This window comes from Thalassophryne amazonica, chromosome 10, assembly GCF_902500255.1.
Source record: "Thalassophryne amazonica chromosome 10, fThaAma1.1, whole genome shotgun sequence".
In the NCBI taxonomy this organism is placed as follows: domain Eukaryota; kingdom Metazoa; phylum Chordata; class Actinopteri; order Batrachoidiformes; family Batrachoididae; genus Thalassophryne; species Thalassophryne amazonica.
Genome location: NC_047112.1, coordinates 98,221,313 through 98,234,956, shown reverse-complemented (window position 1 = coordinate 98,234,956; position 13,644 = coordinate 98,221,313). Strand labels below are relative to the sequence as shown.

The 13,644-nt window shown below is 45.0% G+C and overlaps 1 protein-coding gene across 6 annotated transcripts in view; it reads right to left on the bottom strand.

Annotated features, from left to right (window-relative positions):
* Positions 1 to 13,644, bottom strand: part of LOC117519257 (AP-1 complex subunit sigma-2) — a 105,359-nt gene that overhangs the window by 63,501 nt on the left and 28,214 nt on the right. For 2 of the 6 annotated variants that reach the window (XM_034180576.1, XM_034180580.1), the window contains exon 5: positions 3,012 to 3,042. The exons of the other annotated variants lie outside the window; for them this stretch is intronic. In XM_034180576.1, coding sequence (XP_034036467.1) covers positions 3,012 to 3,042 — 31 coding nt within the window. The remainder of the gene's footprint in view (positions 1 to 3,011; positions 3,043 to 13,644) is intronic. 6 annotated transcript variants of the gene reach the window in all.

The window sequence follows — 13,644 nt, the reverse complement described above, 5'->3', positions numbered from 1 at the left end:
TGGGCAATCATGTGCCATGAAGGGCTGAAACACTGCAGGTTTTCCTTGATACCAATCACCTCAGCAGGTGATTTCACTAATGATAAGGTCTCACAGCAGGTGATTTCATTGACGATCAGGTGTTTATGTTCAGGGGAGAAGCTCATCAGCAACCCACCTGGTGAGGTGATCGATTACAAGGAAAACCTGCAGTGTCTCAGCCCTTGTTACCCACCCCTGACCTATACCAATCAAAAATGATCACCAGCCCACGTATTTGGTTGCTGATGAGAAGATTGTGCGAGTGACAGCGCAGAAAGAGAGACACAGATAGTGATTATAAAGTTTGGAGATTTGAGAGATTTAGCGTGTTTGGACTGTATAGTTGATGTGTAGTGGAGTACATTTAGCATGTAGTGTAGCTAGTGTGTAGTGTTGTCGTTTGTTTTTTGCGTCAACAATGAAGGAACGTATGCATGTGAAGCAGGGAAACGCAGAGCCAGAGGGAAACGTAGATGATATGGACAAGTGCTACCGGACTTGCTAGCACTTTGTAATAACTAGACATAAATGGTAATAATTAAGAATGACTCATACTTTTGCACTTAACTAATACATTTAATTAATGCTTTACTTTTAATGTTTAGAAGCAAAGTTGCATTAATTAATGTACTAGTTAATTATTTAAGTATGAGTCATTAATTATTTGTTACTATTAGGTATTTAGTCATGCTTAGTTAAAGCTGAATAAGCTGTAGTTATAATAAAGTGCTACTGGATGTTTTGTTTGGAATTGATCCATGCTTTACATATCTTAGCCCACAAGTCTCCTGTGTAAATTCATACAATTAAGCCTGAGCTGCTGTACTTCTTACATCATCTTTCCTGACAAGATTTAAACCATATCACATTACTGTACTTATATGGGCAACTTAACTAACTGTTAAAAGAATATTATAGCTTTTTGTACTGACATCACTAATGCTGACTCTTAAAATTAAAATTTAAGCATGAACACTCTCCGGCACTGCACACTCCAGTATTATTACTTTAATTTGTACAGGCATTTCCCAGGAAAGTAAAGTTGACAGTTATTGGTTAGTGTCTTAGATTACTGCCACTTATTGTGGCTTATTAAAGATATCTGGGTTGAAGTCATTATAATGGCGGGTGGGGGACAAAAACAACAACTCCACACCAGCAACTTCAATATTTATGGTATGTTGCCAAGAGTACACAGGTGCTCATATATACACGAGGGCTGTCAAAGTAACGGTCCTTTTTATTTTTTTCAAAAACTATATGGATTTCATTCATATGTTTTTACGTCAGACATGCTTGAACCCTCGTGCGCATGCGTGAGTTTTTCCACGCCTGTCGGTGACGTCATTCACCTGTGAGCACTCCTTGTGGGAGGAGTCGTCCAGCCCCTCGTCGGAATTCCTTTGTCTGAGAAGTTGCTGAGAGACTGGCGCGTTGTTTGATCAAAATTTTTTCTAAACCTGTGAGACACATCGAAGTGGACACGGTTCGAAAAATTAAGCTGGTTTTCAGTGAAAATTTTAACGGCTGATGAGAGATTTTGAGGTGATTCTGTCGCTTTAAGGACTTCCCACGGTGCGAGACGTCGCTCAGCGCTCTCAGCCGCCGTCGTCAGCCTGTTCAAGCTGAAAACCTCCACATTTCAGGCTCTATTGATCCAGGACGTCGTGAGAGAACAGAGAAGTTTCAGAAGAAGTCGGTTTCAGCATTTTATCCGGATATTCCACTGTTAAAGGAGATTTTTTAATGAAAGACGTGCGGACGGGTCCGCGCGCTCCATCACTCCAGCACTGTATCAAATCATTTCCAGCAACGCTGATTAAAAGAGAAAAGTATGGTAGGAAAATATTCTCAAGCAACAGGGATGATCACGGCCTCAAGAAGGCTGTTAAACAAAGCCAGTTCAAGAGCTTGTTGGACCTTCACAAGAAGTGGACTGAGGCTGGAGTCAGGGTATCAAGACCCACCACACACAGACTTGTCCAGAAATTGAGCTAAAAGTATTACATTTCTTGTGTCAAAACATTCCTGAACCAGATGTCGGAAGTGTTTTACCAGGGCTAAGAAGAAAAAGAACTGGACTGTTGGTCAGTGGTCCAAAGTCCAATTTTGACTTCATTTGGAAATCAAGGTCCCAGAGTATGGAGGAAGAGTGAAGAGGCACAGAATCCAAGTTGCTTGAATTTGGGGTACTAGGTCTTCTGCTGGTGTGCTCCACTGTGTTTTGTCAAGCCCAAAGTCAAAGCAGCTGTCTACTAAGACATTATAGAGCACTTCATGTTTCTGTCTGCTGATACACTTTATGGAGATGCAGTTTCTTTTTCCAGCAGGACTTGGCAATTGTCCACAGTGTCAAAACTGCAAGTAACTGGTTTACCAACCATGGCATTACTGTACTTGACTGGTTAGGCAACTGGCCTCACCTGAACCCGATAGAGAATCTAAGAGGCATTGTCAAAAGGAAGAGACAGCACATCCAATAATACAGATGACCTGAAGGTCACTATCAAAGCAACCTTAACGTCCAACACCTCAGCAGTGCCATGGGCTCTCCCACACCACATCAATGTAGTAATTTGTGCAGAATGAGCTCCAGCCAAGTACAGAGTGCCTAAATGAACATACTTTTCAGATGTTCAGCATTTCAGTATTATAAATCCTTTTTTAAAAAATGATCTCATGAAATTTTCTTATATTTTGAGATACTTTTTTACTATTTTTGGAGCTGTAAGTCATAATAATCAAAATAATAATGATTTAAACATTTTACTTTATATGTAGTGAGTCTAAATTTTCACATTCCTGACAAAACTGTCAAAAAATGTTAAATTTTTCACAGTATTCAATTTTTTTTAAGATGCACTTGTACAGTATATTGCTTTTGCTGGGATGTTGTTGGCTTTAGTGCTGTAGTAAATCTACTTCTAAGGATACTCGTATTCTACTTCTACAACTACAAGAATTGGTGTTTGCGTTTTCACCAACTGTACCTGCAAATAGACGCATCTGAAAGTCTATATTCTGTAAATCACAACAGCAAATAGAGATGCAAAGAGAGAAAATGTCAGTTCAAATCAAGATGAAACACTAAACTGCATGTAATAGTGCTAATAACTGGGGGAAAAAAGACAATTCAAAGGTAAGCAACATTTCAGTGTCATCAGCGTACTACATTCATGCAGGAAATAAATGGAAACATGAGAGAGAAAACTGACCCACCTTTCGTCAAAAAAGTGACAGCTGCCAATCAAAATCGACTACGTCACTAAGCCCCGCCCCTCTATGACGTCACAGCCTATCAGAATCGATGACGTCACTATGTCCCGCCCCTAAGCCCCTCCCCTAGTACCGCCTCCAAGCCCCGCCCCTTATGATGTCACAGCCAATCATAATCGATGATGTCACTATGCCCCGCCCCTAAGCCCCACCCCTAGTCCCGCCTCCGAGCCCCCGCCCCTTATGACGTCACATCCAATCAGAGTCGATGACGTCAGTATGTCCCGCCCCTAAGCCCCGGCCCCTCCCCTAGTTCCGCCCCTGGCTCCTCCCCTAGCCCCACCCCCAAGCTCCTCCCCTAACCCCGGCCAAGCACCGCCTCCAAGCCATACCTCCCCTCCCACCCAGGGTCTAATATTTTAATGTCATTTTATTTCATGAATTAAAGAATGATTAAAAATACCTAGATCTTTTTAATGTATTAAAGAATTAACTAATTCTGAAATAATTAAACATAAATCAGTGTCTATTATTTAATGCCCCTTTAATATTTTTAATTCTTAAATTATTACGCTTCCTTTCCTGTTTTTTAATTCGTAAATTAAAGAAGGGAAACAAATAGCCGTCTCTCGGCTGTAAGTCTTTGCAGCAAGACGGTCAAATACCCACGCATAGAGCCGCTCGCGGAAACATGACCCCACGGCTGTAAAACCTGTTGCAGACACTAACTGTGTCTGTGTGAGTGCGTGTGTGTGTGTGTGGGTGTGTGTGTGTGTGTGCGTGTGTGTAGCGGGACACCCGCTGAGCGGAGATGCTGCCCCGAGGTGATGAACCCGAAGAACAATAAACAATGCTCCTTATCACTCACGCCAGATGATGTTTTCTTTTAAGATATTAGCCGATCGATCATGGGGCGCGGGACACCCGCTGAGCGGAGATGCTGCCCCGAGCCCGAACAATCAACAATGCTCCTTATCACTTACGTCCCTGGGAACGAGTCAGCGAGCATTTCCACTACGACCGGTGAAGAGTGAAGATGCCTGGACCCCCAGCTATGGGTATAAAATAGAATAAATTTGCGGAAAAAATCCTGGAAAACCATGTTGTTTAAGTTTTCTTGTCTTCGAGCAGAGTGCGAAAACCGCATCAGCTTTCAGGGTAAGTGATTTAAGTAATCTGTTTTGATAGAAATGAGTGTTTTTAAATGATGCACGCCGTGTGAAACTGTCTTTTTTTTTTTTTTAGACAAAACCACGCAGACGGTCCAGAGCGCGTTCGGACCCGTCCTCGGTAATATATTTGAAATAGTACAGAATATCCGCTTGCGAGGGTGATGCTTTGTATTCATTTCTTTATGTTAATTCTAGAAATCAAGTCAGAGCCCCCTGAAGAAGTTCGAAGGCTGGAACCCCCGACTTCACCACGCAGATGTAAGTACAGCGATCGAGATTAAATCACGGTTAAAACTCTGGAATAACCCGATTTTTTCTGTCACAGCCCATGGAGAAGCGGGTCAGCGGGAGAGACCCGTAAAACGATCCGCGGATGTACACGGTAAGGAGTCGGAGTTTATGCATTTATTTATTTTAAATATTTAATAACTAACGATTTTCTCTTTTTTCAGCAGGCGGTGGAGGGAGACCGTCTATTTTCCACCGACACGCAAGGCTCGAAGATATTCTGAGCTGGGATTAACCTCATCTCGCAACTTTCTTGAAAATGTGTAGTCTGTTTTTATTTTTTTATTTTTTCTCTTATTCCGATGGAATGGGAGAATTCATTTGAAGAGGTATATTAACTGAATTTCTCGAGGTAGATTCTTCCTGCTACAGATTTTAAAAGATGGAAGGAGAGAATTCACATCGGGAAAAAAACTTCGGACGTGTATTGGATTTAAACGCTTCAATAATCGACTCAGCGGGGAGCGCTCCTGGAGCAGATGGCCCATTTCACCGCCTCGAAATAACATCGAGTCCGGAGAGAGACTTTTAAGCCGTGTTCGTTTAACACCGTTAAATGAGGCTCTTAACAATTTAGCGGCTGAACGAGAATCGGAAGAAATTAACCCCTACATCATTTCTGCCATTAACGCTATAAATTCGACGGTCCAGTCTGATACTGAAGAGCCCCCTGACCCCCCGCACACCCCGCCTCCAGACGAGGCCGGTCCCGCGGCGTTGAACCAGGTACGCCTGACTCCGTTAAATAATGCCGTAAACCTCCTCGCGTGTGAAGTTAATCCTCACGTCCAATCCGCGGTAGATGAATTAAATCAAACGCCTAACGACGCTCGCGCTTTTTCACCTTTAAGAAGTCCCTCCCCGCGCAATGCGCGCGGAGAAGAGATTTTAAACAGAGCTCGTTTAACCCCGATAAACGCGGCGATCTCTGTTTTGATGGAAGACGGGGATGATGCACGACCGGGGTCCAGCCGGCACTCTCCCATGACGGGCGGTGGGGCTGCTAACGTCATCAGGAGACCTGCGTTTAACAATATCGAAATCAGGCTGCCTCTAAATTTCCAGCGCGCCGACGAAATTCCCGACTACGCGGAATTTTACCGTAACGTCGTAGGGGCTCTTCATAACTCGGTCGAAAAGGCTTTAACACACGCCAGGGCCGGGGACTTTATCCAAATGGAGATTCGTGGGGACTCAGTCTACAATGAGGCCGCTTTGATCAGCTCATATAACGACGCTGGTGATGTGACGGGCTTCCAAAATCTGTTAGAACGATTGATACAATCGAATTCCAACGTTTTATCCGACGAGTCTTTGGAATTAGTGGTTCAAGTCATCCGCAACCAGAACGGCGCGGGGAAGCGCAGAATAGATGACCTCCTCCATCACGAGGTTCTGAGGAAAAATCCAAATGCCTTAATATCGTGTATAATCCTGACAACAGTTTATGTTTCGCGATAAACCTCGTTCAGTTATTGAATCCTCATCTGAGTACGCACGAGGCGGAGCAGCGCGGGCTGGCGTTACAAAATAGCGTCGGATTAACGGAAGCTACGCCGGTATCTTTAGAGCAGGTGGGAAAATTTGAAAACGTTCTGGGTTGTAAAATTGTGGTGTTTTTCAGAGCCGAAGGGGAGAGAAAGCTGACAAAATTCCAGACAGGAATACCGGCGCAGCAGAAAACTCTTTTCGTTTTTCTGTTTAATAATCATTTTTACGGAATCATCGATTTAAAGAGATTTTTGGGAGTGAAATATGTATGTAAGTTTTGCTTTGAGGGGTGCAATAACCCCGCCTCCCATAATTGTCCGTCATATTGTAAAATTTGTGAATCCACGCAGTGTTATGAGAAAAATAACCCTGTATTCTGCAGCGAATGTAACAAGGAGTGTCGCTCTCCCACCTGTTACGGCCTGCATAAACAGCCGAAGTATCGTCCTTCCGCCGGTAAGTTCGTTAATGTGTGTGATAACAGAAAAAAACGCTCTCGATGTAAACGCGAGTATTACATAGCGTTTTCTAAAAACAGCGCTCCGCACGTGTGTAAGCAGAAGAGGTGTCATATATGCGGCGAGGCTCTCCAGGAGCCGAGCGAGGGTCACCTCTGCTATATGACCCCGCTCAAAGCTGAAGAGACGCATTCAGAGAAATATGTTTTTTATGATTTTGAAACGTATGCCGATAATAACGGGGAACACGTACCGTTTTACGTCAGCGCATGGGGGGCAGACTGCGTAGCCCGCTTCTTTAAACATTTTAGAACGAGAAAATTCAAAGAATACGTGTTCATCGCTCACAACTCAGAAGGTTTTGACGGCTATTTGCTTCTAAAGTATTTAGTCCAGCAGGGCGTAACCCCCGCTGTGATTATGACCGGGAGTAAACTATTACTCATGACAGACGCCGCCTTTAAACAGAAATATATAGATTCGTTATCTTTCCTTACAATGCGCTTATCTCAGATGCCTAAAGCCCTGGGAATCCGGCTGAAAGACGAAATCGTCCGCAAAGGTTACTTTCCGCACCTGTTCAGTTCAGAAAAAAATCTGAACTATGTCGGTCCGTACCCGGACTCAGCGGCTTACGGGGTCGCAAATATGTCAGAGGGAGAAAGAGAGGAATTTAACGCGTGGTACGTGCGGAAAAACCCCCCGCAATTTTCGATTTTAAAGCCGAGGCCGTTATGTATTGTGATAACGATACAAAAATCTTGGCTGCAGCCTGCTCCAAATTTATGTCTGAATTCATCGCTGAAACACTTGTGGATCCTTTTACCTGCGTTACAATCGCCTCGGCGTGTATGAAAGTCTTCCAAACTAACTTTCTTGCTCCAAAAACGCTGGTGATCCCCTCCGCCGACAATTATAGAACGAGGCATAAAAAATATTCGGACGTGGCCGTGCAATGGTTAGAATGGGTTGCTGAGACGCAAAACATTATCATCGATCATGCTCTAAACAGGGGCGAGAAAAAAATAGGAGGTTATTATGTTAATGGGTATGCCCGGATTGACGGCCGGATAAAAGTGTGGGAGTTTCTCGGGTGTTTTTGCCACGGGTGTGCAAGGTGTTTTACACAGCACGAAATAAACCCTCTCACAAACACCTCATTTGGAGAGCTCCACGCAGCATGTCAGAAAAAAAATAGCCTTTCTGCGGGCTATGCCGGACGTCACCCTCAGCATAATTTGGGAGCATCAGTGGCTTGAAATGAGGCTGAGGGATGAGAGCGTTCGGCGTTTCCTCGCCCGCAGGGAGTTACCGGCCCCCCTCGAACCTCGCGACGCTTTATACGGCGGTCGGACTTGCGCGGCCCGTCTGAGGTACACCGCTAAGCAAGATGAGACGGTCTATTACGTCGACGTGACCTCGCTGTATCCTTACGTTAACGTAAATTTCACATATCCCACGGGGCATCCGGAAATTATCGAGAGAAATTTCCGAGACCCCAGGACTTCAAGACCCACCACACACAGACCCCGGGGGCTAAAATTCCCCGTCCTCCCACACAGAACTCCTCACGGTAAACTGGTGTTTACTCTGTGTCGCACCTGCGCTGATGAAAATAATCAAGCTGCAGCGTGCACACACAGTCAGCAGCAGAGAGCTCTGTCTGGGACTTGGACGACCCCGGAATTCCACAAAGCTCTGGATACAGGCTATGCTGTAGCTAAGATTTTTGAAGTCTGGCATTTTGAGGAAAAAAGTGATAAAATCTTTGAGGGGTACATAAACACCTTCTTAAAACACAAGCAGGAAGCCTCTGGTTTCCCTCCCGAATTTGATAAAGACCCCGAGAGCAGAGAAAAATATATCACGGACTACTGGCTGAATCAGAAGATTCGTTTAGACCCAGAAAAAAATCAGTCACAATCCGGCAAAACGACAGATGGCTAAGATCTGCCTCAACTCCTTCTGGGGGAAATTCGCCCAGAGGGCAAATCTGACGCAGACCGCGCTCGTTAAAAACGCTGACGATCTGTTCAGGTATCTGTTTTCTAAAGAGTACGAGGTCACATATCTAACATTCCTCAGCAGTCAGGCGGCTATGGTTCAATGGAGGTACGGCCCGCAGCACGTCAGCCGACCGGGTAAAACCGTCAATATTTTCATCGCTGCGTTTACAACGGCGTACGCGCGTTTGACCTTGTACGGTTTTATGGAGGCTGTGGCAAATCCTGACAGGATTCTGTATTATGATACCGATAGCCTGATTTACGTTTGTAGGCGGGGTGAAACCCCGCTGCCTACCGGTAATTATCTGGGGCAGCTCACCGACGAGTTGAACGGCGACGTCATCACAGAGTTTGCAGCGGCGGGACCTAAAAGTTACGCATATAAAACCGCACGAGGTAAAACGGTCATGCGTGTGAAGGGGATCACTCAAACCCACGAAAGCTGTCAGAAAATAAACTTTGACAGCGTCAAAGATCTGGTCGAGGGTTATATAAAAGATCCCGCCCTCGCTGCAGCTATCATAACGCCGCAGCAGGGAATTAAACGTCATAAAAGCAGTTTCAGTTTGACAAACGTGTCATTTCAAAAATCCTTCAGGGTGGTGTATGACAAGCGGCGTCTTTTAAAGGACGGGGAAACCGAACCGTTCGGATTTTGAAACATGTCTCACTCTGGAAATACAGTGGAGATTGACCCCAGACTTCAGCTCCCATTCTCCTCTCTCATCGTTGGACCGAGTGGTTCGGGAAAGACTGTTTGTGAAAACATTGCTGGAAAATTGTAGCCACGCTATGAGATATGTGCCTGACAACATTGTATGGCTGTATATGTCTGAACAACCTCTGTATTCTGAACTGAAGAATAAAAATATTAAATTTGTAAGAGGACTCCCTGACTCATTTCTGGACGACAGCCTTTTCCCTGAAGGTCAGAGCCATCTGGTTATTTTGGACGATCTCATCTTTCAAGCAACGGGCGGATCATCCTGAAGTTGTAAGAATTTTCACCCAGTACAGACATCACCGGAATATGAGCGTCATCATGATCACACAGAACGTGTTTCATAAAGGGCAATACAGTCGAACCATCAGTTTGAATTGTAATTATATGGTGCTGTTTAAAAATCCCAGAGACAAGTTACAGATGAACATTCTGGCTCAGCAAATGTTTCCCGGCAGAAAACAATTTTTTTTGGAGGCACTTGATGATGCTACGAGCGTACCTTACGGGTATTTATTACTGGATTGCACGCAGGAGTGTCCAGATCAGTTCAGACTGAGATCGGGATTACTCCCGCACGAGTGGCCCACAGTTTATTTACAGAAAGATAAATGGATATGAGCTCTCTTTTAAAAAGGAACGCCCCCGCTCTTAAAGCGCTAATCAGAGCCGGGGCGAGGGAGCGTCACTACAGCCTGAAGACCTGCAGGCCGGAGCTTCTGAAAACTTTATCCGAGATCGCTTTGAATATATTAAAGGGGAATATCGCCTTGAGCGACTCTCAATTCCGGGCCTTGAAAAAACGAAAAAGAGTTTTACGTCTTCTGGCCGACAGAAAAACCAGTTATAAAAAGAAGCGGGGAGCGTTGATTCAGACGGGCGGCTTTCTCCTGCCACTGCTCGCCGCGGCCCTGCCCGTTATAACGAGTCTAATAGTACCCAGAGGATAATGGCCTTCAAAGCGGCGCAAAAGATGTTTTTACTCACTCCACAGCAGATGCTTCAACTCGGTCATTCCGTTCCGCCGAGCGGAAATAACATCAGACAAACGGCGGAAAATGATTTAGACTCGCGAATGCGAGGTATACTGGAAGAACGTACTCACTCTCCTTATGAAAAAATTAAAAAGTATGAGGCTCTGCTGCAGCGCTATTTAACCCTGATCAAGCAGGGGGAACTCGAATCACGCGTTTCACCCCCACAAGAGACTCGCGTCGCTAAGCAACCTGAGGAGGAGGGGGTGGAGGAGGAGGAGGAGGATGAGACTGTCACAGAGGTCCTGAAGAATATCCCCTCCAGAGAGCGTAGAAACGCTGAATATATTATGAGGAAATTATCGAAGGGTGATACGCGCTGGAGTCCTTCGGGGGAATTTATTTACAAGGGGAAAGTCGTGAGGGGGTCTCACGCCATAGATCTTATGAAACATCTCGGATCCTCGTTCAAGAAATCGAGCCCCCGTACAGGCTGGGTGAAGTTCCTCAATATTTTACAGGAGCGGAACATTCCGGTGGCGTGCGTATCAAACCCGCAAGCCCGCGAGCAGCTTCAGAAGCTTAAAAAAGGCCGGAGCAGCTCGCCGGATGAATCCCTTCTTTTAATCGATTCGCCGGCCAGGAAGAAACTTAAGAAAAAAAAAAGACTTCCAACGCTGGGAAGGTTTCTCACCATAAAAGGAGGGTATCGAATTAAAAACTGACTGGATATTATGATCAAGATTCTTTAAAATACATCGCAGTCAGTCACGTTTTTGTATATTGTTACTAATAAAACACCGACTGAAACTCATCTCCGGCCTTCATCACTTTTATTCGGTATACCGTTTAAAAGACAACTTTCAACACTTCTCTACTTAATAACAACGATGCAAAAACATTAAAGGTATGATCGGGGGTGCATTTTCTACACATCCGGAACATTTTTCACAAAAAAACACATAAAAAAAAAAAATCAAAGGTCAAAGCTTCTTTCTATGTTTAAAAACAGGGGTTTACATCATGCAAACGCGATAAAACTTTAAAGGTATGATCGGAAGGCCGCTCTCACACATCCACCCCGTTTTCAGGCGCAAAAAACACACAAAAAAAAAAATTTAGGATCAAAGATTAACACTTCTTTCTGTACTTAATAACAATGTTTTAAAGCGTGCAAACGCGATAAAACTTTAAAGGTATGTTCGGAAGGCCGCTCTCACACATCCACCCCGTTTTCAGGCGAAAAAAACACATAAAAAAAAATCAAAGGTCAAAGCTTCTTTCTACGTTTAAAAACGGGGCTTTACATTATGCAAACGCGATAAAACTTTAAAGGTATGTTCGGAAGGCCGCTCTCACACATCCACCCCGTTTTCAGGCGAAAAAAAACACAAAAAAATCAAAGGTCAAAGCTTCTTTCTACGTTTAAAAACGGGGGTTTACATTATGCAAACGCGATAAAACTTTAAAGGTATGATCGGAAGGCCGCTCTCACACATCCACCCCGTTTTCAGGCGAAAAAAAACACATACAAAAATCAAAGGTCAAAGCTTCTTTCTACGTTTAAAAAACGGGGGTTTAAATTATCCAAACGCAATAAAACTTTAAAGGTATGATCGGGAGAGCGTTCTAAGACGGGGGTTACATTTTCACACGGAAAAACATAAAAAAATAGGAACGCCGGTTAACACAAGCCGTGACAATATTTAAACTCATGCAGAGGCCCTGCTAGCTGGTTACAGGAGGTATTGCAGCTTTTCTTAAGGCAATAACGATATCTTTTCACAAAATCAGAAACCAAATCATCGTTCGCGATAGTATTTTCGGAGTATAAAGACACCACGTCCCGGTACGACTTCCCACTGGCTCTGTTATACAGATAATACACGCAGTGTTGTCCGCATACGTCGGATAACTCATGCTGAAGCTGCTTGTTGTGATACAGAATGTTTTTAACATCTGGGAGATTCTCCAGATATTGCAGGATGCTTTTAGGGTAGTAATCAAAGTCAGGGCTGAGGCCGAACGAGTCAAAAAATGTGGCTCGACCATTTTTTTCAACGGTGAGCGCTAACCAGTGTTCCCCCGGTAAATGTCTAGGGTGGGTGTTTACAATGAAATATACGGGAGGGTCCGGCTTGATCCGGAATAACTCGTCAGACGCAAAAACACCGGCAAACAGGTCTCCTATTAAGCCCCTCATAACAGCGTCCAATTCCAGGGTGTTCATCAGTAAAAATCCACAAGGACCTGTCGCTTGGAATTAATCTCCAGGAGAGAATCATAACACGCGTACACTATCAGCGTGGTGATATGCGGAGTCGCGACTGAATCTCATTTCAAGTCGCAGGGTGCCTGTGGAGACGGGGCTCAGAGCGCCGCTGTCCTCCTCCGGGTTTAAATTGAAGACGTACAGCGCGTAGCCGTGCGCAAAATCCTCCCGGTCTATACAGAGAGGCTGGTCTTTGAGGTGTCGTCCGGTCGCGGTGTAGAGATTGTAAAACTCCCTGACAGAGTTCGTTGTTAAATTCAGGCTGGAAAGCTTTAGCCGGCAGCTGTCTCCCGTTTTGACTGAGTGCGAGGTACTCCAGGTCATAGTGTGCAAATTCAAACGGGGACAGATCTCTTCTCCCACTGAATGCATTGTGATTCACCATACCCAGAACCACATATTTGGGCATGGTTCCTAAAAACAGGTTCTCCTGGTTGCATATCCTGGAATGGCTGGGGATCACGTAAGTCTTAACGTTGATTCGTGATAACGGGTACACGGCGTTCCCTTTCATGAGAGCCGCGGAGTGGCCCAATCTCACTGCAGGGGATACGGTGACTTTCTTAACGAATAGGGACGCGCCCAGAATTTTCAGCTTGAAAGTGGAGGCCGCCAGCCCCATCAGGCAGAAAGCATCGCTGGCTCGAATTAATTTAACTCTTAGATCAATGTTATTCAGAAGAAGCCTCTCGCAGAAAAATATGTCCGCGTGCAGCGGACCCTGAACTTGAAATTCACGCGATTCGGCGCTAAAGCGCGCTCTGCTCACGAGGCCTTTATTCGGGCCCGCGTCATCCACAGCGGTCGAATTGTGCTGACCCGGGGTGTCCTTGTAAAACAAACCGCCCGTGAACTGAGATTTCAATGAAGCGGGGGAAAAGTTCAGCAGCGTCTCAATCATTGCCCTGTACGGGTGCGTCGCGCTGGACTGGGAAATCAGCCGGTCACCCAGAGTCACGTCGACTTGTGAGAAAATTGTATTGAGAGGATAATTTATGACGCCCACGCGGGCGTCATTAGCCAGG